Raw genomic sequence first — 26,810 nt, forward strand, 5'->3', positions numbered from 1 at the left:
AGGAATGGTTGTTTGTTAAGAAATTCATACTGAAATCTTAAGGGGGGAGGGATATAGTAATCTGGGATGTTATGATTAAGGTTATCCACCAGGTGGTGCTGTAGCCAATGCTGCTGCTAAGGTCAGAGGTTTGCTTCCTGTTAAGGTCAGAGGTTTGCTTCCTGTCAAGGTCAGCAAAGGTGAAATGCCAGGATGCAGGCATGATGTTTGTTACTCTGTTTGTTAATAAAGTACTCGTGCTAATTCTACGATATCGCCTCTTCGAGTCCTTGTCTCACTACATGGATTTATCACACAGAGGGTCCCCAAAATTTCTTTGTAACATGGGAGGCGGGGTGCCTCGAAAGCAAGAGGCCTGAGGATCGATAGAAATCGGTGCTCGGGCCACATCTGCATACTCGGGAGGAGCTGCCGACATTAGACATGCCTCCACAGGCAGCTTGCTCTAGCGAAGACTTTAATGCCAGCACCAAGCTTCAGGCAAGTCCCAGGAGTGGGGCTTGGAGCAGTCTCCGTGGTGGGGCGGGGGAGTGGTGATCGCGACTCCTGTCTCCATGAGAAGGAGTTTTTGACTTTTTCCCCGGGTGTGCATTGCATGGTGGTTGTGTTGGGCACCAGGTGAAGGGTGGTGATAACGGGTTGAATTTTTAAAAGGTTTTTTGTAAAGCATTTTCAGCTGCAGTAATAGTTTTTGTAAAGAGCTGTGACCTGTTAAGAGATTAAATAAAGCCACTAGTGAGGTTTATAAACAAACTGTCAACCTATGTTGGTTTATGTTTTGAAAAAATAGCAATTCATGATTTCTTACCGAATCTCATGCCTTTTAAGAGTTTGTCCCATGATTTATGAGACGGTGGGGTTGGCATTACTACATCATAGAAAATCTATACTCTAATACGAAAGGTTTAAATGAGTACAGTCCGCTATTCTGCAGGTAATGGTACAATTGCAAGCGCTGTGGAAGTTGTGCTGCTGAAATTAGCAGTTCCATTTTGCTCCCCTTGAAACCGATACGAATGGGGAGATTAAAACAGCCAATCAGTGGCTGCGCATGCCGCCCCCGTCCGCTTGCTGTGTGGTCGTGCGCAGGTCGTTTCGCGCAGGATTACGTCAGGGCACGGCTCGTTCGTTCTGTCGCCACGGCAACCACGGCACGCTCAGTCGGGTTGTTCTTTCAGACAAGAGGGACAAGCACCGAGGTGAGACGTCGGTCCCAAACCTGGCAACCATCAGATGGCAAAGAGGGCGGATGGAACCCGGGCAGAGAGTTAGAGTGAGGTCGGAGAGGGAGCAGTGGAGATTGTAATGGGGGGCATTAATTGAGCTGTGGCGAAGCAGAGTGACCACGGCCTGGGTTGAGGGTCAGGGGTTGGGATAAACTTTGAGATGGGGTCAGATTGTTTGTGGTGCTCTTTTATATAAAGTGCACTTTTTTTTAGCAGAGTATATTTACCAGGGACATCAAGCAATGATTCCTGGCCAGTCCAGTAAAAGGGGTTAGACCTGAAACGTTGACTCTATTTCTCTCTCCACGGATGTTGCCTGGCCTGCTGAGTTTTTCCAGCATTTTCTGTTGTTATTTCCAGTAAAATCTTGACCATCTTAAGAAAGAAAGACTTGCATTTCTATAGCACCTTTCACGACCACCGGACGTCCCAAAGCGCTTTACAGCCAATGAAGTACTCTTTGAAGTGTAGTCACTGTTGTAATGGAGGAAACGCGGCAGCCAATTTGCACACAGCAAGCTCCCACAAGCAGCAATGTGATAATGACCAGATAATTTTTTTTGTTATGTTGATTGAGGGATAAATATTGGCCAGGACACCGGGGATAACTCCCCATCTCTTCTTCAAAATAGTGCCATGGGATCTTTTGCATCCACCTGAGAGAGCAGACAGGGCCTCAGTTTAACGTCTCATCTGAAAGGTATTTCCGACAGTGCAGCACTTCCTCACTGCTGCACTGGAGTGTCAGGCTAGATTTTTGTGTTACATAGAAACATAGAAGATAGGAGCAGGAGTAGGCCATTTGGCCCTTCGAGCCGGTGAACCTGTGGAATTCTCTACCACAGAGGGCAGTGGAGGCCAGTTCATTAAATATATTCAAGAAAGAGTTGGATATATTTCTTAAGGCTAAAGGGATCAAGGGATATGGGGAGAAGGCAGGGACAGGGTACTGAATTTGGATGATCAGCCATGATCTCATTGAATGGCGGAGCAGGCTCGAAGGGCCGAATGGCCTACTCCTGCTCCTATCTTCTATGTTTCTATGTAAATATTTGGAGTGGGATTTGAACTCACAACCTTCTGACTTACAGGCAAGAGTGCTACCCACTGAACCACAACTGACACTTCTTAAGGGTGAACAGAGTGAGGCAGATAGGAGCTGGGTCAGAGTGAGGGTCAAATACCGTCTTGAAAAAGAGTAAAAATTGAACATAGCAAATAATCTTTATGTTTGTGCAGATGTTTATTTTCCCCTATTTAAAAATAAAGAACAAATAAAAGGCTAGTCAACTAGGACTGTTCTTGTACATTTCCTGCTAGCTGGCTATAGAGTTAGATTGTTGGCGATCTGGGAATATCTCCTTTCTGTTGTTTGGGTCAAGGACATTGGATGACAAGGAAAAAGGGGAAAATACCACCAAATTACTCCCCTATTTAGGCCCCATCTTTTGTGCACCTTTCCTGATGGAGTAGGCAGACAATTCGCTCATTGGTCCCTGAAAAAGCCACTTTGTTAGTGGTTACTGGGAGGGTCTGCAAAAGTAGGCTAGGATGTCTAGTGTAGTGATCATATTGCTTTATATTTACCAAGGTGAAGCATGTCAGTGCTAAGGAGTAGAATACCTTTGAATTTTTAGCACTCAGTGTCTGCACTGAGCACTAAATGATAAGGTAAAGCGTGGCCTGTTGAATACATTTATCTCTACCCTACCTCCAGTACCTTAATACCCAGTCTTAAGAATACCACTAACCTTTATGGCTTTTTTGAATCAATTTAATGCCAAATTCTGGTGTGGCATCAGGACTACTCAAAAGTAGATCAAGACTGCCTAAACTCATGTTATGTAGGACCTCGGAGCTCTTAGAGAGAGATGACATTAATTTCATCAGTTACTTAGGACTAGATCCAAACCAAGATCTCAGCGGTGAAAAGACAGTACATTAACCTGATGTGCAATAGTGTCCAATCTTTTTATTGTAAGTATATTTATTGTGAGATATTGTGTATATTTTAGTTCTAATGTCTGTCATTTGTGATGCTTTTTTATTTTATTTTTCTGAATACAGTTTCTACATTACTGTAAAAGAAACCTCTGATACAGTCCCATAGGTGGGTCTACACATGGAGAACCTTGAAGTCGAATTCAAGACAGGCAGTCCAGTGCCTGTGCAGATCACAGTGCTGAGGGGCAGCAACTTGGTATGCATCTTCACTCTTCCTGGTAGTTCATCCCAGGCAAATCACAGCTTTTATAATTTGGACATTTTAAGGCACTTTTACATTTAGCGCTCTGTAGTTTAAAGACCGCATTTGTAAGTTGACTCCCCATGCTTACATTACTTATTTCAACAGCAGGACAGTGAACACTTGTAAATGCTGGTAAAAGGTATGTTATAGTAGCCCAAGGATAACTTGTATGTTTGTCCCCTGCTTGTCACATCTGTACAATGGTATGGATGAGATCAGGAACTCAGTGTGTGTGGAATTACTGGATGTAATTCTAGGATCCCTCATTCACGGCACAGCAAATTGGTACTCCAGCACATTTTTTTGGTACTGCAGCATCACCCCACTATTTACAGTAACTCCTCTGTTAATCATTTATTTTGTTAATTAGTGGTATGCTGTTAAGTGTGGTGGTATGATGTAGATTACAGGGTAATAAAGTCAGAAGTATACAGGGGTGTGCTAAAACCAGCTGCTATCATTAATTTAAACTTGACTTGGCAATTGCCACAAGACTCAGTAGTTAACCCTTCTATGCCATGTTGCTTCCAGAGCTTTTGTGATCAGAGGCTCAATTTAAAAAAAAAAAAAAAAATTGGATGGGTCAAGTTGTCTTTTCTTCTCATGTCTAGTCTGTTCTATTCTCCTTGCAGAAAGGGAGTAAAGGAGACAACCCAGTGACCTATGTCCGTGCAGAGTATAATAACTTCCAGCTTGGAGACTCGGGGAAATTGCAGGTGTCAGATGGTGAAATAGAGTACAACTTCACAACCAGCTTTGACTGCCCATTCGATGGGATTCAAGGATTGGACAACCTGGTGCAGAAACCTGTGATTTGTGAGTTTCTGCCTTATTTAGCTATTGAATCACAAGCACACATACATATAGTTTTTTCCTTACCTTCAGGTGGGTGAATAATAGTGGTCCATGCTAGAACTGAACTGTGACTCCATTCCTGTCCCTCAGGGGAGAGGTGCAGGATATGTTATCAATGGTACTCAAGGTAACTAAGTCTAAATCTTTTAAACATAATTATACCATGGAACTGAACCCGGGAATGTTAAATACTTAAATTCAGTAATGCCATGGTATTGGGCCATATGATAGACGGTTAGCCACAGCAATACCTTAGCCTGTAACTGGCACTTCCAATTATTGCAGACATGGCCAGGTCGAAACAGTCTTGTTCTGTGTGAGATAAAGTTCACACAGCGTCTTCCATAGATTCAGAGCTGGCTTTATTTTACTGTGAACATAACCACAATGCTGCATCTTGGTCAGCTATTGATGTTAACTATCATCTATTTATTATATTTTAAAAAGTGAGTGGTCACAACATTCCAAAGATGTAAGTGACACTGTGAGCACAACGTTACTGGACGTAACGTATGAGACGGGCCACCTAAAGGAAAAATTGGAAACCCACCTTTGGAACCAAATGGGAAAAAAATGGAAAGGTTCGGTTAAAAAAAAACGCTGTTAAAATGTATGAAGAATGTGTTAAGATTAAAAAAGATCGATAAAATCAATAATAGGAGCAAGGTGAAAGGAACCCTTGGCCAGCCATGGCTAAACGTGTCCTTGTAAAAGACAGCGATGGTATCTCCACATCTGAACAAGGAAATGAAGAAGCAGACCCCCAAAAATATATAATTGTTTTTGAAGTCCATTGCACCGACCAATGAAACTTAAAATGAACAAAACAGAGTAAAAGAGAAAGCTCAAGGCCTGCAATCTATATTAGTGAGCACTGTGATGAAATATTCCATTCATCACTGCCTGTGACTGTGGTTGGTTTCAGGTTCCCCCTTACCATTGTATTGCCTGTGACTGTGGTTGGTTTCAGGTTTCTCCTCACCATTGTATTGTGTATTGGAATGTATGGAATGTGTTGTGTGTACGGCTCCGCCCATACCTGGCCTCTATGTAAGCCAGCTCAGTCTGGCCTCACAGCCACTACTGCAGACCTCCAGGGAAGATACCTCTCTCCACTGCGTGTTATCTTCTAAGTTAATAAAAGCCTTGTTTTGTTTCGCTAACATCGAGTCTCGGGATTATTGAGGCACATCAATTTTATTAACTTATTTTTCAACACAATGGATCAACTCCTGAAACCCGAACGTTTGGATTTGGATCAGCATGCTCCGGACGCATCAGCACGCTTCGGACACTGGTTTATGTGTATGGAATTCTTCCTGGACAATTCCGCAGCCGTGAAAGACGCTACGGACGCTGCGAGTATGAAACTCGGAATTCTGCGGAATTGGGTAAGCCACCGGGTTTACCCCCTCATCCAAGACGCCGACACGTACCTGGCCGCCTGCGACATCTTAAAGGCGCATTACCAGCAGCCTACGAATGAGGTGTATGCTAGGCATCTGCTCGCCACTCGCGCACAGCGACCTGGGGAATCGGTGGAGGAGTTCCTAGGCACCCTGAAAATGCTTGGCAAAGACTGCAAGTGCCGAGATGTAAAAGCCGCAGTGTACACCGACGAGCTTGTTCGCGATGCCTTTATCACAGGCCTCAGCTCCACTTACATCCGGCAAAGACTGCTGGAAAAAACGGGATTGGACCTGAAACAGGCTGCGGACACCGCGCGATCCCTGGATGTGGCCCAGAGAAACTCGGACGCCTACTCTTCAGCCCGCGCCGTCCACGCCGCCACGTGTGCACCAAGGGCGCTGCCATCTTGGAAGGCATCTTCCCCGCCCGGCAGCCCGACACCGTCGGGGCCCCGCTCTCCCCCCAGAAGCCCTAGGACAGCCGCGACGCGTCGGGGACCCAACTGCTACTTCTGCGGGCAGCCAAAGCACACCAGAAACCTGTGCCCGGCGAAAGGCACCACCTGCTTTAAGTGCGGTAAGAAGGGGCACTTTGGGAAGGTGTGCAGAGGGAACCCCGCTGGAAAACCAAAACCCGCCACCGCCGCGTGTGCGCCGTGGGAGCGGCCATCTTGGACGCCATCTTGCCCGACCTCGTGGGGTCCGCCATCTTGTGAGCAGACAGCGCGGACGCCATCTTGTCTCGATCAGGGCCCTACAGTGGCATCGGTCACAGTGGACCAGACCAGGCCCCACCCGCTATCCAAATCAATGGTGGACATCGAGGTAAACGGGTGCGGGGTTAAATGTTTAATTGACAGTGGAAGCACGGAGAGTTTTATCCACCCGGAACTGGCACGACAACTCTCCCTAAAGGTGGTCCCTACTCGGGGTACCATCTCTATGGCTGATAAAACCCAGACATCGACCATTCTGGGTTACTGCACGGTACAATTGTCCGTTAACGGGACTGTATATGATAATTTTAAAGTATTAATCATGAAGAATCTATGCGCGAGCGTGATCTTGGGCCTGGATTTCCAGTGCAACCACCAAAGCATCACGCTCAAGTACGGTGGGTCCCAGCCGCCCCTCACAGTGTGCGGCCTGGCTACCCTGAAGGTAAAGCCGCCTTCGCTATTCGCGAACCTTACCCCTAACTGCTGGCCAATAGCGACCAAAAGCAGGAGGTACAGCTGGGAGGACAGGCGGTTTATCGCAACCGAGGTAGACAGGCTCCTGAAAGAGCGCATTATTGAATGCAGCAATAGCCCGTGGCGCGCCCAAGTGGTGGTGGTAAGGGGTAGCGAGAAGAAACGGATGGTGATCGACTATAGCCAAATGATCAACAGGTACACCCAACTAGACGCCTACCCGCTACCCCGCATATCAGAAATGGTGAACCAAATCGCCCAATACCGGGTGTTCTCCACCATCGACCTCAAGTCAGCGTACCACCAGCTCCCTATCAGACCAGAGGACCGCCCATACACCGCCTTCGAGGCGAACGGACGCCTCTACCAATTCCTCAGAGTCCCCTTTGGGGTGACGAATGGGGTCTCGGTCTTCCAGAGGGAGATGGATCGCATGGTCGATGACCACCACTTGCAGGCAACCTTCCCCTACCTCGACAACGTCACCATCTGCGGTCACAACCAGCAGGATCACGACTCGAACCTCGAGAGGTTCCTGAAAACCGCACAAAAACTCAACCTCACCTACAACGAGGACAAGTGCGTTTTCAACACCACGCGCCTCTGCATACTAGGCAGCGTGGTGGAGAATGGGGAAATCGGACCAGACCCCGACCGATTGCGCCCCCTACGGGAGCTGCCCCTGCCCAACACTCCCAAAGCCCTGAAAAGGTGCCTGGGGTTATTTTCTTATTATTCCCAATGGGTCCCCAACTACTCCGACAAAGCCCACCCCCTCTTGAAAGCATCCTCTTTTCCGCTCTCTGCTGAGGCCCACGCCGCCTTCAAAAGCATTAAGCAGGATATTGAGCGGGCCACGCTACAGGCAGTGGACGAGAACACTCCATTTCAAGTGGAAAGTGATGCGTCTGACTTCGCCTTGGCGGCCACCCTCAACCAGGCGGGGCGGCCCGTAGCTTTCTTCTCCAGGACCCTCCAAGGGCCCGAGATCAGACACTCCTCCGTGGAAAAGGAGGCCCAAGCCATCGTGGAGGCAGTGCGCCACTGGCGCCACTACCTAGCCGGCAAACGCTTCACCCTACTTACCGACCAGCGGTCGGTAGCGTTTATGTTCAATAATAAACAGAGGGGGAAGATCAAAAATGATAAGATTCTTAGGTGGCGGATCGAGCTCTCCACCTTCGAGTATGACATCATTTACCGGCCAGGGGCCCTTAACGAATCCCCAGATGCCCTCTCACGAGGGATGTGTGCCAGTGCCACCGGGGATCGGCTACAGACCCTCCACAACGACCTCTGCCACCCAGGGGTCACGCGGCTGTTCCACTTCATAAAGTCCCGCAACTTACCCTACTCGATTGAGGAAGTTCGGTCTCTGACCAGGAACTGCCGCACTTGCGCTGAGTGCAAGCCTCGGTTCTACCACCCTGATAGAGTCCACTTAATCAAAGCTACACGGCCCTTTGAGCGGCTCAGCTTAGATTTCAAGGGCCCCCTCCCGTCCGTCGACCGCAATGTTTACTTCCTGAACATTGTGGACTAATACTCCCGGTTCCCATTCGCCTTCCCCTGCCCAGACATGACCAGCGCCACGGTCATTAAATGCCTCAACAGCCTGTTCTGCCTGTTCGGTATGCCGAGCTACATCCACACGGATAGGGGGGCGTCCTTCATGAGTGAAGAGCTACGCCAGTACATGCTGTCCAGGGGTATCGCCACGAGCCGTACCACCAGCTACAACCCCCGGGGTAACGGTCAAGTGGAGCGAGAAAACGGGACAGTATGGAAAGCTGTCACTCTAGCTCTAAGGACCAAGGGCCTCCCTATCTCCCGCTGGCAGGAAGTCCTCTCAGATGTGCTCCATTCGATACGGTCGCTATTGTGTACTGCCACTAATGCCACGCCTCATGAACGAATGTTTAGCTTCCCCCGGAAATCCACCTCAGGCGTATCCATGCCGTCATGGCTCTCCACCCCGGGTCCAGTATTCGTGCGAAGGCATGTGAGGGGCCATAAGACGGACCCTCTCGTGGAGCCAGTGCACCGACTCCACGCCAACCCCCAATACGCGTATGTCCGGCACGCCGACGGAAGGGAGGACACCGTGTCAATAAAAGACGTCGCCCCAGCCGGTAACGACAACAACCACGGCAATAGCAGCAACAACGACCACAGCAACTCTTACCCACCCACTACTCTTTCATCACCCCCGGAAGAACATCGACCAACGGCACCCCCACCAACTACCCCTTCAACAACCCTGGCGGCACCCCCGGCAGAGACCCAGGAGGCCACCGGGGACACCCAGCCGACACCCGCGACACCACAACAGCCACGTCGGTCGCAGAGGACTACCAAACCCCCGAACAGACTAAATCTATAGAAGGGGTGAATGTGATGAAATATTCCATTCATCACTGCCTGTGACTGTGGTTGGTTTCAGGTTCCCCCTTACCATTGTATTGCCTGTGACTGTGGTTGGTTTCAGGTTTCTCCTCACCATTGTATTGTGCATTGGAATGTATGGAATGTGTTGTGTGTAGGGCTCCGCCCATACATGGCCTCTATGTAAGCCAGCTCAGTCTGGCCTCACAGCCACTACTGCAGACCTCCAGGGAAGATACCTCTCTCCACTGCGTGTTATCTTCTAAGTTAATAAAAGCCTTGTTTTGTTTCGCTAATGTAAGAAGTCACACAACACCAGGTTATAGTCCAACAGCTTTATTTGAAATCACAAGCTTTCGGAGCGCTGCTCCTTCTTCAGGTGAAGTGGAGAAATGCATAAAGACACAGCTTATATAGTCAGAGAATCATGTCAGATGTTTACAGGTAACCTTTCCAACTGCCATTTATCGCACCTCGGCAGAGAGATAATCACAGCAGTCAAAGGTGTGAATGGTGTTCAAACAGGTCAGTCAGGGAAACATTACATCAAAGAACAATGAGGTGGGGTCACAAGGGGTCAAATATTGCAGATGCTGGGGTCTGTATGAAAAACAAAAAAACAGACACAAAACATTTTTTTTGGCTGGAAATCACAGCAGGTCCGGCCGCATCTGTGTAGAGAGAACAAGCCAATGTCGACTCGAGTCTGGATGACCCTGCATCAGGTGGGGTTACATGTAGCGTGACATGAACCCAAGATCTCGGTTGAGGCCGTCCTCATGAGTGCGGAACTTGGCTATCAGTTTCTGCTCGACGATTTTGCGTTGTCGTGTGTCTCGAAGGCCACCTTGGAGAATGCTTACCCGAAGATCGGAGGCTGAATGTCCTTGACTGCTGAAGTGTTCCCCGACTGAGAGGGAACACTCCTGCCTGGTGATTGTTGCACGGTGTCCGTTCATCCGTTGTCGCAGTGTCTGCATGGTCTCGCCGATGTACCATGCTCCGGGGCATCCTTTCCTGCAACGTATGAGGTAGACAACGTTGGCCGAGTCACATGAGTATGTACCATGTACCTGGTGGGTGGTGTCCTCACGTGTGATGATGGTATCTGTGTTGATGATCTGGCATGTCTTGCAGAGGTTGCTGTGGCAGGGTTGTGTGGTGTCGTGGTCGCTGTTCTCCTGAAAGCTGGGTAATTTGCTGCGAACGATGGTCTGTTTGAGGTTAGGCGGCTGTTTGAAAGCGAGTAGTGGAGGCGTAGGGATGGCCTTAGCGAGGTGTTCGTCATCATCGATGACATGTTGAAGGCTGCGAAGAACATGGCGTAGTTTCTCCGCTCCGGGGAAGTACTGGACGACGAAGGGTACTCTGTTGGTTGTGTCCCGTGTTTGTCTTCTGAGGAGGTCTATGCGATTTTTCGCTGTGGCCCGTCGGAACTGTCGATCGACGAGTCGAGCGTCATATCCCGTTCTTACAAGGGCGTCTTTCAGTGTCTGTAGGTGTCCATCGCGTTCCTCCTCCTTGTTTCGCTAACATCGAGTCTCGGGATTATTGAGGCACATCAAGCACGAAGGAAAACGAGGCAATCATAAAACTTAGAGAAAAGTAAGCCAAATCTTAGGCAAATATGAATGAAGTTCTGGCACCTGTTAAAACAGGAAGTGGGCAATGGCACAAACCGGCTGCCAGTATGTCCCCATACCCTGATGAGGCTCAATTCGTCGGCTGACATGTTTCTGCTTCCCCACCACCCCCCGCCCCCCAATGAAGCTCAATTCGGTGGCAGCATGTCCCCAAGGCACAGATTGACTGCTTCTCCCTCTCCCGTCCCGCAGAGCTCAAAATCTCCACCCTGCTCAGGCAAAAAAGGAAGCCGCCTCCCCATCTCTCTTCTCTTCCCCCCCCTCCCCCTTTCACTCCCTTTTCCTTCTGGTTTCTGGTCACACTCCCCTTCTTCCTCTGTTCCTCTCTCTACTCTCCCCACTCCACTCCTCTTCTCTCCCCCCTTCTCTGCCTCTCCCTTTTCTCTCCTTTCTTATCCTCTTTTCTCTTCACCCTCTGCTCTTCCCTTTCCTCTCTCCACGGGAGCTCAACGAATAATACATTAAAAACAGTGAGTGATCGCAACATTCTTATGGTATTGCGCTTGTTGATGGCGCTGTGAGGGTTACATTGTGCGATTTCATTAATTTAAGTCGAACTCTGCCTAATGTTACGTGACAGATTACTGTGATCTCCCTGTACCATCCAGACATTGGATTGCGGCATTTATCCTATTTATTTTCACTAACTTTTCCCAAATGACTTCTGCAGCCCATTGTTCAGCTTAAATTTTGTCTAACTGGCAAGAAGTGAAACCCCAGATTCCCCTTAAGCGCAAATACTCCCTCACCAAATGATTCGTAGAAAAGGCAGGATAGCAATTGAAGTCAGGAAGTGCAGAAAGCAGTCAGTTGTACAGCAGCAGAGATTAATAAATTGATCCTCCCTCTGGCAAATGGCAAGCAGAAACTGGTAAGCATAGGAACTAATGATGACCTGCCCCATTCCTAGAAGGGATAGTCAATGGAAATAAAAATCGTGAGAGATGTAAAATGGGCTGCCGGTTTGCTATCACCATTTCAGACTATTGCACAAAGTCAAAATCGCCCCACTACGTCTGATTCACAGTGCTCCCCATTTTCTAGCCACTGATTATAATGGCCAGAAAATTAGGAGCATCATGCATCAGATGCATTGCCTTCTATGCCTGATTCTGCAATCTGTGCGCCAGTCAGGGTAGACTCTGTCTCAGGAGCGAAATCTTGTATTTCTGGCACTTAGATATTTAATATCCCCCTTGAATAAGCCCACAGCTACCCTCTGTGTCTCTCTTTGCATTTTCCGAAGGGCCCATTGAGGCACCAGTCGCTGTCTCCTTACAAAGAGCAATCCAATGCCCCATTTTACTCTCTTGTCAACAATCGGCCAGCGTGCCTGGGGAGCAACTTCGCCAAATTCATTCCTATCCTGCTCTTCCCACCCACCACTGCCCCCTTGGACTTTGCTAGCGGATCAACAATCACTGCCCCTCTCAGTACTTCCTTCCAGAATATCCATTTACTCGTGAAAAAGGCCCCTGCCATCCACAACCTTAGTGTTGATGATTGCATTGCCATTCTGGCTTTGACTTTGCCCCTTACCCAAGCCTCCCTGCCTGGCTATACTTCCCACCACCTGCCCTGCCAAAACAGCTGCACTGGAAATAAGGCACAGCTAGGAAGGCTGTGAAGGCAGTTAGGTTTATTGAAGAGAAAGCTAGGAAGGCTTTTATAGAGGTAAAGAGGCTAGAAATGTTGGAGGAATAGTTAGAAGCCATTTTATTTAAGTTAAGGAAGATGACTCACTGATGTTGGGTAGCATTACATGGTCTCTATTTTGTATCATTACACACAAATAAATTGTATGGATTGAATCAAGCAAATTCAATTATAGTGGCTGTTCCATATGTTCACCTGACTGTGAAATAAAGCAGTATAATGATTCTTATCTAGCCTCATCTCACCAAGTGTTTGCTAGGTCCAGCTTAGCGAGATTGACGAACTTCATGTGTGAAAGACATGAATATTTGGTTCAGGGCACAAGCGGGGGGATTATTGTTGCATCCCTAGGTTACAATTATGCAGGTAGATATGGGGCAACGTGAGTCAACTCCCATAAAATTAGGACACTCAGTCAACATACAGGAGCAACTGACGCCACGGAAAGTCAGAGGGTACCCACGGCAGATTTAAATTTGTAACAGTTGACTTTTTTTTAAAGAAATGCATCAATGGATTTGGGTTTAATTCATAGGGTGTGATCATTTTATGCATTTTGTATTGTCTAATGAGTTCACTTGGACTTCAAGGCAAGGGATATATACATAAAGATCCATTCCAGAATAAATGAATTTTGGCTGCAATATTAAATCATAGTACATTTCAAAATGGTGGCAATTAACCAAAAAAGTGCCACAAACACAAATTTCCTGGAGAGGTGTGTATGTCCCCAGACCACACTCCTCTCCAGAAAATGAATTTTGCATTGTCATAGCTCACTTCTCCCGTCAAAAGTTTCTATACTCATCACTGCAAAATTGCAATTTTGCATACTTTATTATATAGCTGCAGCTGTTTTCAGTTGTATGTTGTTTTTGAGTGGTCACCTTTTTTGAGCCTGTGTCAGCTTTTCTAAGGTTTGTAGGTCGGCATGTATGTCTGTGCAGCCTCCTCATGATCTGGGAATGAAAGGTCATTTTCCTTTTCCTCTTATTCATCCTTATCTGCTTCTGGAAGGAGCAAGCCTTTATGTATAGTGAACATAGCAACAGGAGTAGACCATTCAGCTCCTTGAGCCTGTTCCACTATTCAATTAGATCATAGCTAATCTGTATCTTAACTCCATCTACCCGCCTTGGTTCCGTAACCCTTGCCTAACAAAAATCTGTCAATCTCAGTTTTGAAATTTTCAATTGACCCCCAGCCTCAACAGCTTTTTGGGCGAGGGAGTGCTAGATTCCCACTACCCTTTGTGTGAGGAAGTGCTTCCTGACATCACCCCTGAACAGCTCAGCTTTACTTTTACGGTTATGCCTCTTTGTTCTGGACTCTCCCACCAGAGGAAATAGTCTCTCTCTATCTACTCTATCAAATTCTTTAATCATCTTAAACACTTCAATTAGATCACCCCTTAATCTTCTATAATCAAGGGAAATCAAACCTAGTCTATGCAACCTGTCTTCATAATTTAACCCCTGAAGTTGCAATATTCATGACACTGTTGTTGGGCTGTATTATGTGGCTCCACCAGATTTGTCCAGGCACTTGAAAGGAGACTAAAATATTCCAGTGGTCTGCTCTATCACAATTCTTGTTGTTCTTTGGGCCTATCATACTGTGGTCCCCTCTGAATGCAGATGCCTTTTCGAAGTCATCAACCATGATTGCTGGCGACATCCTTGAATACCAACTAAGCACCCTGTTGCATTGGTTTGCCTTATTAAAGCTAGTACTCGCCTGGTTCCATTCTTATCTATCTAATCGTAGCCAGAGAATCACCTGCAGTGGCTTCTCTTCCTGCTCCCGCACCATTACTTCTGGTGTCCCCCAAGGATCTATCCTTGGCCCCCTCCTATTTCTCATCGACATGCTGCCCCTTGGCGACATCATCCGAAAATACAGCGTCAGTTTACACATGTACGCTGACGACACCCACTTCTCTCAACCCCTCCACAGTCTCTAAATTGTCAGACTGCTTGTCCAACATCCCGTTCTGGAGGAGCAGAAATTTTCTCCAATTAAATATTGGGAAGACTGAAGCCATTGCTTTCGGTCCCTGCCACAAACTCCGTTCCCTAGCCACTGACTCCATTTCTCTTCCTAACATCTGTCTGAGGCTGAACCACACTGTTCGCAACCTTGGTGTCATTTTTGACCCTAAAATGAGCTTCCAACCACATATCCGCAACATAACTAAGACCGCCTATTTCCACTTAAGTAACATCGCCCGTCTCCTCCCTTATCTCCGCTCATCCACTGCTGAAACCCTCATCCATGCCTTTGTTACCTCTAGACTTCTGACTGGCCTCCCACATTCTACCCTACGTAAACTTGAGGTCATCCAAAATTCGACTGCCTGTGTCCTAACTCGCATCAAGTCCCATTCACCCATCACCCCTGTGCTCGCTGACCGACATTGGCTCCTGTTAAACAATGCCTCGATTTCAAAATTCTCATCCTTGTTTTCAAATGCTTCCATGGCCTCGCCCCTCCCTATCTCTGTAATCTCCTTCAGCCCCACAACCTCCGAGATATCTGCGCTCCTCTAATTCTGCCCTCTTGAGCATCCCTGATTATAATTGTGCAACCATTGGTGGCTGTGCCTTCTATTGCCTAGGCCCTAATCTCTGGAATTCCCTCCCTAAACCTCTCCACCTCTCTAGCTCTCTTTCCTCCAAGATGCTCCTTAAAACCTACTTCTTTGACCAAGCTTTTGGTCATCTGCTCTAACTTCTCCTGATGTGGCTTGGTGTCAAACATTTTGACTTATAATACTCCTGTGAAGCGCCTTGGGACGTTTTACTACATTAAAGGCGCTGTATAAATACAAGTTGTTGTGTATGGGGATTGGTGAAGAATAAAAGCATCCTGACAGTTCCCTGGATAGTCAACATTGGTGATTTGTATCATACAGAAGCTACCCATTTGTTAAATGGAAGCTTTCCTAAATGATAAATTTGAGAGTCACTGGAGACTTTCAAAAGCATTTGCATAAATTAATAAATTAAATTAAATGCCCTCCCTAACAGCACTATGGGAGTTCCTTCACCACAGGGACTGCAGCAGTTCAAGAAGGCGGCTCACCACCACCTTCCCGAGGGCAATTAGGGATGGGCAATAAATGCTGGCCTTGTATCGCAGTCAGATGAGTCGGTCACGGACAGCCTTGCCAGAAAGAGGCTGCCTACTCCCTATTTCTCCTCCTGCTGCTCCTCAGCTGGCCACCGTATAGTTAGTGGCAAGGGCTGTGCCCTCATGATGGCGAGATTGTGCAGCATGCAACAGACCATGACGAATCTTGACATGTGCTCTACCGAGAACTGCAGGGCTTCTCCAGAGTGGTCCAGGCAGTGGAAGCGTTGCTTCAGCACGCCAATGATCTGCTCAGTGATAATTTGTGTGGCAGCATGCCTTCCGTTGTATGCATGTTGCCCACGTATGCGTGGGTTGCGCACTGGAGTCATTTGATTCATTGGAATTTTTTGATGAAGTAACAGAGGATTGATGAAGGGAATGCAATGGATGTTGTCTACATGGATTTTTGGAAGGCGTTTGACACGTACCACATAGGAGGCTAGTTAACAAAATTGAGGCTCATGGAATAGGTGGGTCAGTGGCAGCTTGGATAAGGAATTGGCTTAAGGACAGAAAACAGCGAGTTGTGGTAAATGGCTGATTTTCAGACTGGAGGATAGTAGACAGTGGTGTTCCCCAAGGGTCAGGGCTGGGGCTACTGCTTTTTTTGATATATATAAATGACCTGGATATTGGAATACAGAGTGGAATTTCTAAATTTGCCGATTACACAAAACTTGGGGGTGTGGCAAACAGTGATGATGATACCAATCTACTGCACCAGGACATAGAAAGACTAACAGAATGGGCAGAAAGACTAACAGAATTGGCAGACAAGTGGTAGATGGAATTTAATACAGAGAAGTGTGAGGTTATGCATTTTGGCAGGACATATTGAGAGAGTGGTTTGCAAAGCATATGGGATCTTGGGTTTCATAAATAGAGGTATTGAGTACAAAAGTAGAGAAGTTATGCTGAATTTTTATAAAGCGCTGGTTAGACCACAATTGGAGTATTGCATCCAGTTCTGGTCATCACACTTTAGGAAGGATATGAACACCCCTGAGAGGGTGCAGAGGAGATTTACCAGAATGGTTCTGGGGATAGGGGAATCTTAGCTACAAGGACAGGTTGGAGAAGCTGGATTTGTTTTCATTAGAGCAAAGGAGGTTGAGGGTGATTTGATAGAGGTGTACAAGATTATGACGGGTTTGGATAGGCTAGATGGGGAAAGGCTGTTCCCACTAGTTGATGGTACAAGGACTAGGGGACACAGATTTAAGGTTTTAGGCAAGAGATACAGGGGGGATGTGAGGAAAAACTTTTTTACACAGTGAGTGGTGAGGACCCGATGGAAGTGGTGTAAGTGGAGACACTCAATGTTTGCAAGGAGAGACTGGATAGGCACTTGAGGGAAATAAACTTGCAGGGCTACGGGGATAGTGCAGAGGAATGGGACTGACTGGATTGCTTGACAGAGAGCCGGCACGGACTCGATGGGCCGAATGGCCTCCTTCTGTGCCGTTATGTTATGACTCTATGACTCATGAACCATGTCGTTAACGGATCGCCCTTGTCGCCCAGTAGCCACCCTCTGGTTTGTCGTGATGGCTCAAATGCAGGTGGCACAGTGGACTGCTGCAGAATGAAGGCAATATGTCTGCTGCCAGGATACCTGGCATTCACCTGCTGATTCGCTGAGTATGGTCGCACACCAGCTGGACATTGAGGGAGTGGAATCCCTTTTGGTTACGGTACATCTCAGAATTTACATGCCCACAAAGCGACGTGCATGCAGTCAGTGGTACATGCACCATGGTGAAGCCTGCAATCCCGTGAAGCCACGCACTCGCTTCGCCTGCTGCTCTCTGGCAAGAGAGAATGAAACGTATTCAGCTCTCTTGGAATACAGAGCCTCAGTTACCTCCCTTATGTAACAGTGGACGGCAAACTGGGAGATGTTGCAAATATCTCCTGCTCCAACCTGCAAGGAGCCCGATGCTAAATGTTCATGGCCACGGTCACCTTCACAGCCACTGGCAATACGGTCCTCGACCTGCTCTGAGGTTGCAGTTGTGGCTGCAGCAGGTGGCAGATTTCTGTGAGGATGTCCTTAGTGAAGCGCAGACGTTTGACACACTGTTCCTTGCTCAGGTTCAGATAGAAGTATTGCTCTCTGGACACCCTGGACGTATATGGCCTCCTGCTGAGAGCTCTTCTCCCCCTCCTCCTTCCTCTTCCAGCAGCTTGTCCTGCTCTGTGTCGCCTCTACTCATCATCTCTGTCATGCTGTAGGCCAAGGGGAATGCCTACTGCTGCACCCATGTCTGGGAGCAAGTGGGCTGTGCAGAATCCTTGAAGTCAGGACAAAGTCCTTCAGCACCTGCCACATCACTCCCTGTAGACTTTAGCAACTTTAAAGAACCATAGAAACCACCAAACACTTCTAAAAACACAGCAACAGCCAGTAGAAATCAATCAGGAACTAACCTGTAAGCAGTTGATGATCCCTTTAAATAGTGCTTGTGGAGGGCTGTTCCTGCTGCTGTACGTGTGTTCCGCTGTGCATGTTTAACAGAGGCTGTTTGCTGGAGCATTAAGCTCCAAAATGGCAGCTGTGGCATCAAATCAGCATTGCTCCAAATATTTCATCTTTTCAGGTACACACTCTAAATAGTACGAGGACATTTCAGTTATTATGCAATGCAAAAAGTCCATAAATCGCTGTCCTAACAAAGTTTAAGAGTGCTACAAAAACTTTAGCAACTATGGCCTCCACTACCAGCTCCAAGATATTGCTCTCTTCCTCATACTGACACTTACAGAGTGGTATAGTTACTGGTGGGTGGGTGGGTTGGAAGTACAATGAAGGAAAATTGTCCACCTGCTTCCAATTACATGTGGTAGGGTGGGTTCAGGGTGTGTGTTACTAGTTGACTGATAGGTCATCTTGAGGTAAGAATGCCACCAATTTTTTGGGACAGGATTGCGGCAAAATGCTCCACCGCCCTATTTCCATTCACTTACTGCCACTATTTTTGCAAGGAAAATCCAGGCAATCTGCACTGAACGATGTAATCATTATATTAGATAGTCTCTAAAATTTGCTGACCTCTGTACAGAATCGTGGGAGGTTTATACATCTATATTTCATTACTGTACTGTCACAAACTGTGTCTTATGGTGTGATAGTTAATATAGTTCAGGGAACTATTTTGATGAAAATGGTTAGTTGTTTACTTCATTTACAGAATATTGCAGTTAATTATAGCCAAATTTTTATTACATCAGGCCAGAAATTAGAGACTAGCTGAGTGCAATTGTTTGTGATTGTGGACCTTAGTTAGTAAACCATGTTATGTAAGGTTATTCTAAGTGAATGTAATTGTTCACTTGATACTCATGCACTTGTACTGCAATATCCCGAATCCAGACTGTACAAAGCTTAGTGGGTCTGGTGAATGTGCAGACTAGTAAGAGTAGAGAGTTTGAAATCACTGGATTTAAGGTGGAGGTTATGTAATAAAGTCACTCCACTTTTATCCCTGTAGTGTAGACATTATTTTCCCTTGTGAACCTCCTGAATCAAACACTTTGCTGTAAATTATTAAACAACAACTTGCCTTTACACAGCGTCTGTAACGCAGGACCTGTTCCAAGGTGATTCACAAAAGCGTAAGCAAACAAAAATTGACACCAAGCCAAGAAGGTGATATTAGAGATTTAAGTTACATTTGCAGGATCAGAGCTGTTATATTTTGGAAGTGTACCTAGAGAATTGTTTACGGCTTAATTTGAAATGTTTCTTCCTTTCTATGAAACCGTAGTGATGGTAATTGAGGTTTTACCCAAAGAGAAGAAAAAAAAAGATGAGAAGACTGTTGTTCTGGGCCAAGCCACAGTGGACCTGCTGCCTCTGGTTCAAGGTGGGTGCTATCGGCAGAAATGTATGTAACATCACTTATCTATTTAGTGAAACTTATTACATGAGGCACGCAAGAGCTGATGTTAAAAATTCTCTTATCCTCAGGAGAATGTACATTTACAAGGACCATTACAATCCACCCTTTAGGAGGAGCTCCTTTGGAGCAAACTATATCAGAAGAAACAAAGGTAATTATGAGTATAGACCTATGTTTGTGATAACATTAATATATGTCATTCTTCATTCTACTCACTGTTACATTTTCAAATTTGTCTGTGAGTGTAGATTCCATCTTGGATTGAATTTGCCACAACGTGTCAGATGTGGCTGAGAAGTATTGTTGATTTTCAATCTCTTCTGTTGCTGCATAATAATTTCCCTCGTGACCAGGTCAAAAGCTAATAAAAGCAATTGGTTGTGACTGACAGCTGCAAGTAAACTTGAGACGTCAAACCTGTGTTTCCTGGATTGTAAGGTGAATGCTCTTATCCTTGTGCTGGGGATCTGTTGGCAAACCTCAATCTTTATTCACTTTGTAATTTATTTTCAGTTTTCCCTGACATAAACTCTTGCCTTTACACAACGGGGTAGATTTTGACTTTGTGAACGGCTGCCGACTCGCTAGCACCCGTTTTACATTATTGCACAAAGTCAAGATCTACCCCAACGTCTTTTTTTTCTTATTCATTCTTGAGATGTGGGTATCGCAGGTAAGACTGGCACATCGCCCATCCCCAGTTGTCCTTGTACAACTGAGTAGCTTGGTAGGCCACTTCAGAGTAAACCATGTTGGTGTGAGACTGGAGTCACATATAGGGCAGATCGGGTAAGAAAGACAGGTTTCCTTATCTCAGGACATTAGTGAACCAGTTAGGTTTGTACAACAATCCGACAGCTTCGTGGTCACTTGTTACTGGTGCCAGTTCTTTCAAAACTGAAATCAAATTCTCAAGCTGTCATGGTGGGATTTGAACTCACCTTCGTTGGATTATTTGTCCAGCCCTCTGGATTATTAGTCCATAAATATAACCACGACACTATGGGGTGGGAAGGTATGCTTGGTTTGGTCAGGCTGCATATATCTTGGCAGTCACTGTCAATGCTGCTTTGTGAACAGAAGGCTTGCGTGTAGTTACGTCTGATGATGCTGTTTCCTTTCTTTGCCCAACGTAACAACAAATTTCTTTAATGGGTAAGATATGAAATTATACACTTTTGTGAGGTGCCCTACTTAGCAACAATGCTCAGAAAGTGTGCCACTGCATTATTAACATGCTGCATCACAAAGTTGTGCTTCCCAGGATTCTGAGAAAGTTCCTTGTGTTAACCACGGGGAAGAAGTTGAGCCCTTCTACAGGGAGAAAGAGGTAATTGCGCAGAGGAAAGGAGAAAAAAATCTGAGGGCATGTCATCCTATGCAATTTCCATGCACCTCATAGTGTTCTCCTGCATCGGCAGAGGATTGAGAATAGATTGCCTGCCAACCTTGTTTGGAGAATAGAGCATGGGAAAATCCCAAGCGGTTGGAAAGAATAATGGAAAAAAAACCTGTCCCACCTGTGAGCAATAAGCAAAGCCACCATCATCTTGCTTGGAAGCCAGATAATTAGATTAATAGAGTCTATTGAGTTGTTTATTAATATTAATTTGTTAAATATGTACAACTAAAATGAGTATGATTAGCGGTATAACTTTGTATTATCTGTGCTTTGCAAATGCTTGTGTTTTGTATGCAGCCTCTACTGGATATTGCTGTGTCTGTCCCAGAACCTTTGCTTTCTGAGGCCCAGTTAGAAGGGTCTAATCTGCTAAGGATCACTGCAGAGACTGCCTATTCAGTCCCTGAGAGCTGGAACAACACTGGGCCACAATTTAACTATACAGCTGCTCTGTTTCTGCCAATATCTACTCCGGTAAGTAAAGAAACCCATATTGCAAGAATGTACCAGCTATATCAGGCTTCCCTTATATAAAATATTATAACACAGAAACAGGCCATTCAGCCTGAACAGGTATATGCCAATATAACAACAGAAAATGCTGGAAAAACTCAGCAGGTCAGGCAACATCCGTGGACAGAAATTTGAGTTGACGTTTCGGGTTGAACCCTTCTTCAAAACTGGAAAGAAAAGATAGATCGGAGGCAGGGCTGCGATCGGACAAAAGAATAAAAGAAACAAAAGAAGTAAAAAAGAGACAATAAAAGGTATTAGAAGCTAGACGAGATGGTAATGGGCTGAGATTGGGTGTAAAGTGTACTGGCAGGGCAAGAGATAGCTGCCAGGTGTGAGAGAGAAACAAAAGGAAAGGGGGGGGGGAAAGGAGTGGAAAAATTACAAGAAAAAATGAAATAGGGGCCGAGGTTATGATCTGAAATTGTTGAACTCGATATTGATTCCGGAAGGCTGCAGAGTGCCTAATCGGAAGATGAGGTGCTGTTCCTCGAGTTTACGTTGAGCTTCCGTGGAACAATACAAGAGACCAAGGACGGTGAGGTCCAAGTGGGAATGGAGTGTTGAATTAAAATGACAGGCGACCGGAAGCTCGGGGTCACCCTTACGGACTGAACGGAGGTGTTCCGCAAAGCGGTCACCCAATCTGCGTTTGGTCTCCCCAATGTAGAGGAGACCGCATCGTGAGCAGCGAATACAGTATACTAGATTGCGAGAAGTACAAGTAAATTGCTGTTTCACCTGGAAGGGGTGTTTGGGGCCCTGGACAGTAGGAAGGGGGGAGGTATAGGGGCAGGTGTTACATCTCCTCCGCTTGCACGGGAAGGTGCCAGGCGAAGGGGAAGGGCTGTTTGGGGTGATAGAGGAGTGGACTAGGGTGTCTCGGAGGGAGCGGTCCCTGCGGAATGCTGAAAGGGGAGGGGAGGGGAAGGTACGTTTGGTGGTGGGATCACTTTGGAGGAAGATCACTTTCGGATTTCCAACATCCGCAGTATTTTGCTATCGTACTAAGGTATATGCCAATGTTTACCCTCTACACGAGCTTCCACCAACCTTACTTCATCTCACCCTATCAACATATCCTTCTATTCCTTTCTCCCTCATGTACTATCTAGCTTCCCCTTAAATGCATCTATGCTAGTCGCCCCAACCACTCCATGTGGTAGTGCATTCTACATTCTCACCACTCTCTGAGTAAAGAAGTTTCTCCTGAATTCCTTATTGGATTTATTTGTGACTAGCTTATATTTATTGCCCCTAGTTTTGGATTCCCCCACAAGTGGATACGTCTTCTCTACATCTACCCTATTGAACCCCTTCATAATTTTAAAAACCTCCATCAGGTCACCTCTCAGTATTCTCTTTTCCAGAGAAACAAGCCCCAGCCTGTTCAGTCTTTAGTGATCGTTTTACCCTTTCGTTCTGATATCATCCTTGTAAATCTTTTTTTGAACTTTTTCCAGAGCTTCTAAATCCTTTTGATAATGAGACCAGAACCGTGCACAGTACTCTTAAGTGTGATCTAACCAAGGTTCTATATAAGTTTAACATAACTTCTGTGATTTTTAATTCTAATCCTCCAGAAATGAACCCTAGTACTTTGTTTGCACTTTTTTTATGGCTTTGTTGACCTGCGTTACTGCTTTTAGTGATTTGTGAATCTGTACCCCTGGACTCCTTTGCGCCCATTTAGACTCCTATTTTCCAAGGAGTAGGTGGCCTCCTTATTCCTCCTATCAAAATTAATTTGCTATTTACGCACCCATTCTGCAAGTTTGTTAATGTCTTCTTGTATTTTGTGCAGTCTTCGTCAGTATCACTATATACTTGTAAGGCCTTTCTAGATAGACTCCATTTAAAACAATTTGACTTCTTACCAGTCAGCCAATATGAAGGTTTTATAAATGTCACTTCTAAAAATAATAGGACTCTTGTGGCAGACCAATTACCTGCACTTCCTCTTGTAAAGCCTCCTGCCTGGGCCACAGAAAGTAGGAAGTGCCTCAGAAAGTATGGTGTATACTGGTTTAAAAAAACCAAAATAGAGACAAGGAAACAAATCATTCTATTGCGTCTTGCAGCCTCCATGGAGAAAGTGATGACTATTTACGCAAAAATATTATCCGTCTAACCCCCATAAGGATCACGCAAGGTCACAGGATAAGTTTGAGTGAAGAAGGGCCTTAAGCTCATTTACTTTCATCTTTCTGGAATAGCAAGCAACCCTGCCATCTTCCAATTACAACAATTAAATAAGTCCAGTAAGATGGCCTCAACCACCATTCCTAGCCACCCATTCCAGCTGTAGCTCACTCTGTAAAATATATTCCTTATGTCTAACAGTATATTGTGAAGATTCACAAACAGCACTGGATAATATAGTTTTCAACTTCATCCAGACTTCAGACACAGTTATGTACAGAACAGTGTGTTTAATAATAAACAGCAACAATGATACAAGCCAGCAACACAACACCACATAGCCTTTAATTTTTCTCTCATAACTTTCAGGGTCTTGCTTTATATACCCACCTTCCCACAGGTAGCCTTTCTTATATAACCACCTTCCCTAGGAGTTCGAGGAGCCACAACTCTACTGCCCAGTCCCTCAACATTGTTACAGTATCATAACAACACTGGCTGTTTTTAAAAGGCTTTCCCTTTTTATGACAACTTTTCTGAGACTCTAATTTAATGGCAGTAAGTTGGCAAGGCACCAGTTCATCTCTATAGGTCAAAACCTGCAAGGGGTCCAGGTGGACATAATACATTGTAGAGGAAGTTCCCTAACATCAGATAACTATGACGAGAGCAAGCTGTTACCTCTCCTACTACCATCCAATCCTCCCTGTTCGAGAATGTGCTGGTCAAAATCACAACATCCTTTGAAACAGTAACCTTGGCTCATTGTTTCTATTGGTCCTCCTGGTCCCTTTAACACTGTTAACCACTCCATCCTCCACCAAAGCTGCTCTTTTGTAGTCCACTGGTGGTACTGCTCTCTTCTGATTCCATTCATACCTATAGCAGCTACCTGCCTCTGGTCTTAACTCCATCAGCCTTCTCAGCTGACACCTCAGGCTAAATTTGGAGATAAAGTGGAACCTTAGTCTACTGCTTGACCCTGATGTTAGCTTACTTCCCGTTTTTGCTTTCCTCCCTCTGCGTAATATCACCTGCTTCCACCCCTACCTGTTCTCCACTGCTGCAAAACTTAATGGCCTAGAAATTCGGTGGAGGCCCAAACAGGGCGCCAAGCTCGCCTGGGCGCCGGAATTACCGCTGCGATCGGAGCAGTTGCGACCGCCGGAAATTCATCTTGTGCACCCCAAGTGAGACACAGGGCGCTGCTCGAGGCGCTCCGCATCCCTTTTAGGGTGCTGAAACTGAATATCGCAGCGCAACGTGCCGCAGCACCACACGCTGCGGCACGGCGCGCTGCAGTACTGCAGGCCTTCCTCCCATTCTTAAGGGGGTGGGGCCTGCTGCAGCGCAATCTCCGATCGCGAGTGCCAGCAAAAGAGCCCGGCACCGAGGAGAAGTGCTGGGCTCTCGGAAAACAGCCAGCACTGCCGCGGGGGGAGATCAGGAGGCCGGGGACGGAGGTGCTGGCAGGCGGCCGCCGAAAAAGACGGCCGCCCCGCACCTCCACCTTAATTTGCGCCACTCCCGCCACAGGTAGGCCCCGTGAACTGGGCGCAATTTGCGGCCAGAGTAGCGGAGGCGGACGCAAACAAATATTGCGATCGTGGCGGTAGCGAGGCGCTGCGCACACCGATGATGTCATCGGTGGTGGTGCAGCGCTACAGGCTAACGCCGCCATTAGCGCCCCCGATAAATATCGCGGGAGGTGCGGCCAGTGGCGCTACAACCACTGAGTTCCCTCTTTAGGCGCTAACTAGTGGCGCAGCCCACCGAATTTCTAGGCCAATGTCTGATGTTTTATGGAGATTTTATTCTGTATTTGGTCTGCTTCTTTTCCAGTGGTGGCTTTCAGTAAAACCTGAAATTCTCGTGTATTAATTTTTGTATCCTTGTCAATAATTTCACTTTAAGCTCCTGTGTGTACTAATTTATCAAAGTAGTTAACCAATTTTAAATAGCTCAAATCACATTATTTAGTGAACCTTAACTGGATTGTATTTCAGAAGGAGCTTCGTGTGGTTTTTCCTAATGGGATTTTGAAAGTTCCAGGAGAACAGGAGCCCAGAATCAGACCGAAGAGATGGCCAATAAGCAACATCACTGCATTCGGGGCTCAGAATATCGCAGATTCCTTCATTGAGATTTGTCCTTATGAAGATGAGGATGGAGAACTAAATCGTAAAGAGGTAGGGCATAAGATGGGAAGAGGTGTTCCACAAGGATCGGTGCTGGGGCCACTGTTGTTCACCATTTACATAAACAATTTGAACTCGGGAATCGGAAGTGCAATTTCCAAATTTGCAGACGACACCAAATTGGGGGTGTTAAATCCGTGAATTTTGATGTATGGTGTCCTTCAATAAATCGACAGAGACTGCAGAGGAACAATCAACAGGTGTTTACTGGATGAGGGTTACTCTAAAACTAAAAGTACAGATCCCTACTCAGGGTTTATATACAGGTGTAGTCACTGCCGGTACTACAGTATACAGGAGCTGTAAAAAGTAGTTTTCCCCTTAAAGGTACATACACTACAGGGGGGGTATAGTTAATACTGAGGAGGACTGTGACAAAATACAGGAAGACATTAATAAACTTGCAGAATGGGAGTGTAATTGGCAAATGAACACCGATATTGATAAGTGTGAGGTGGTACATTTTGGGAGGAAGAATAAGGAGGCCACCTATTCCTTGGAAATAAGCGTCTAAATGGGGTGGAGGAGCAGAGGGATCTGGGGGTACAGATACACAAATCGTTAAAAGTAGCAACACAGTTTAATAAGGCCATTTAAAAAAAAAGCAAACAAAGCACAAGGGATCATTTCTAGAGCAGTAGAATTGAAAAGCAGATAAGTTATGTTAAACTTGTATGGAACCTTGGTTAGACCACATTTGGAGTACTAGGAACAGTTCTGGTCTCTACATTTAAAAAATAATATAGAGGCACTGGAGAAGGTGCAAAACAGATTTACCAGACTGAGGGGTTATTGCTATCAGGAAAGATGGAACAGGCTGTGTCTCTTTTCTCTAGAAAAGAGAAGACTGAGGGGTGACCCGATAGAGGTCTTTAAGATTATGAAAGGGTTTGATAGGTTAGA

The 26,810-nt window shown here is 46.1% G+C and overlaps 1 protein-coding gene across 7 annotated transcripts in view; it reads left to right on the top strand.

The window, feature by feature from the left end:
* The first annotated feature begins 1,113 nt into the window (after positions 1–1,113).
* The window catches only part of cfap70 (cilia and flagella associated protein 70), a 122,527-nt gene continuing 96,830 nt past the window's right edge, over positions 1,114–26,810 (top strand). For all 7 annotated transcript variants that reach the window (XM_086000702.1, XM_086000705.1, XM_086000708.1 and 4 more), the window contains exons 1-7: positions 1,114–1,199; positions 3,294–3,426; positions 4,107–4,290; positions 19,518–19,616; positions 19,721–19,803; positions 21,352–21,528; positions 25,716–25,898. In XM_086000702.1, the coding sequence (XP_085856828.1) occupies positions 3,349–3,426; positions 4,107–4,290; positions 19,518–19,616; positions 19,721–19,803; positions 21,352–21,528; positions 25,716–25,898 (804 nt within the window). In that variant the 5' untranslated portion in view covers positions 1,114–1,199; positions 3,294–3,348. The remainder of the gene's footprint in view (positions 1,200–3,293; positions 3,427–4,106; positions 4,291–19,517; positions 19,617–19,720; positions 19,804–21,351; positions 21,529–25,715; positions 25,899–26,810) is intronic.

The sequence above is a fragment of the Somniosus microcephalus genome, chromosome 11 (genome assembly GCF_052327205.1).
Source record: "Somniosus microcephalus isolate GS21.2 chromosome 11, FLI_Smic_1.0, whole genome shotgun sequence".
In the NCBI taxonomy this organism is placed as follows: Eukaryota; Metazoa; Chordata; class Chondrichthyes; order Squaliformes; family Somniosidae; genus Somniosus; species Somniosus microcephalus.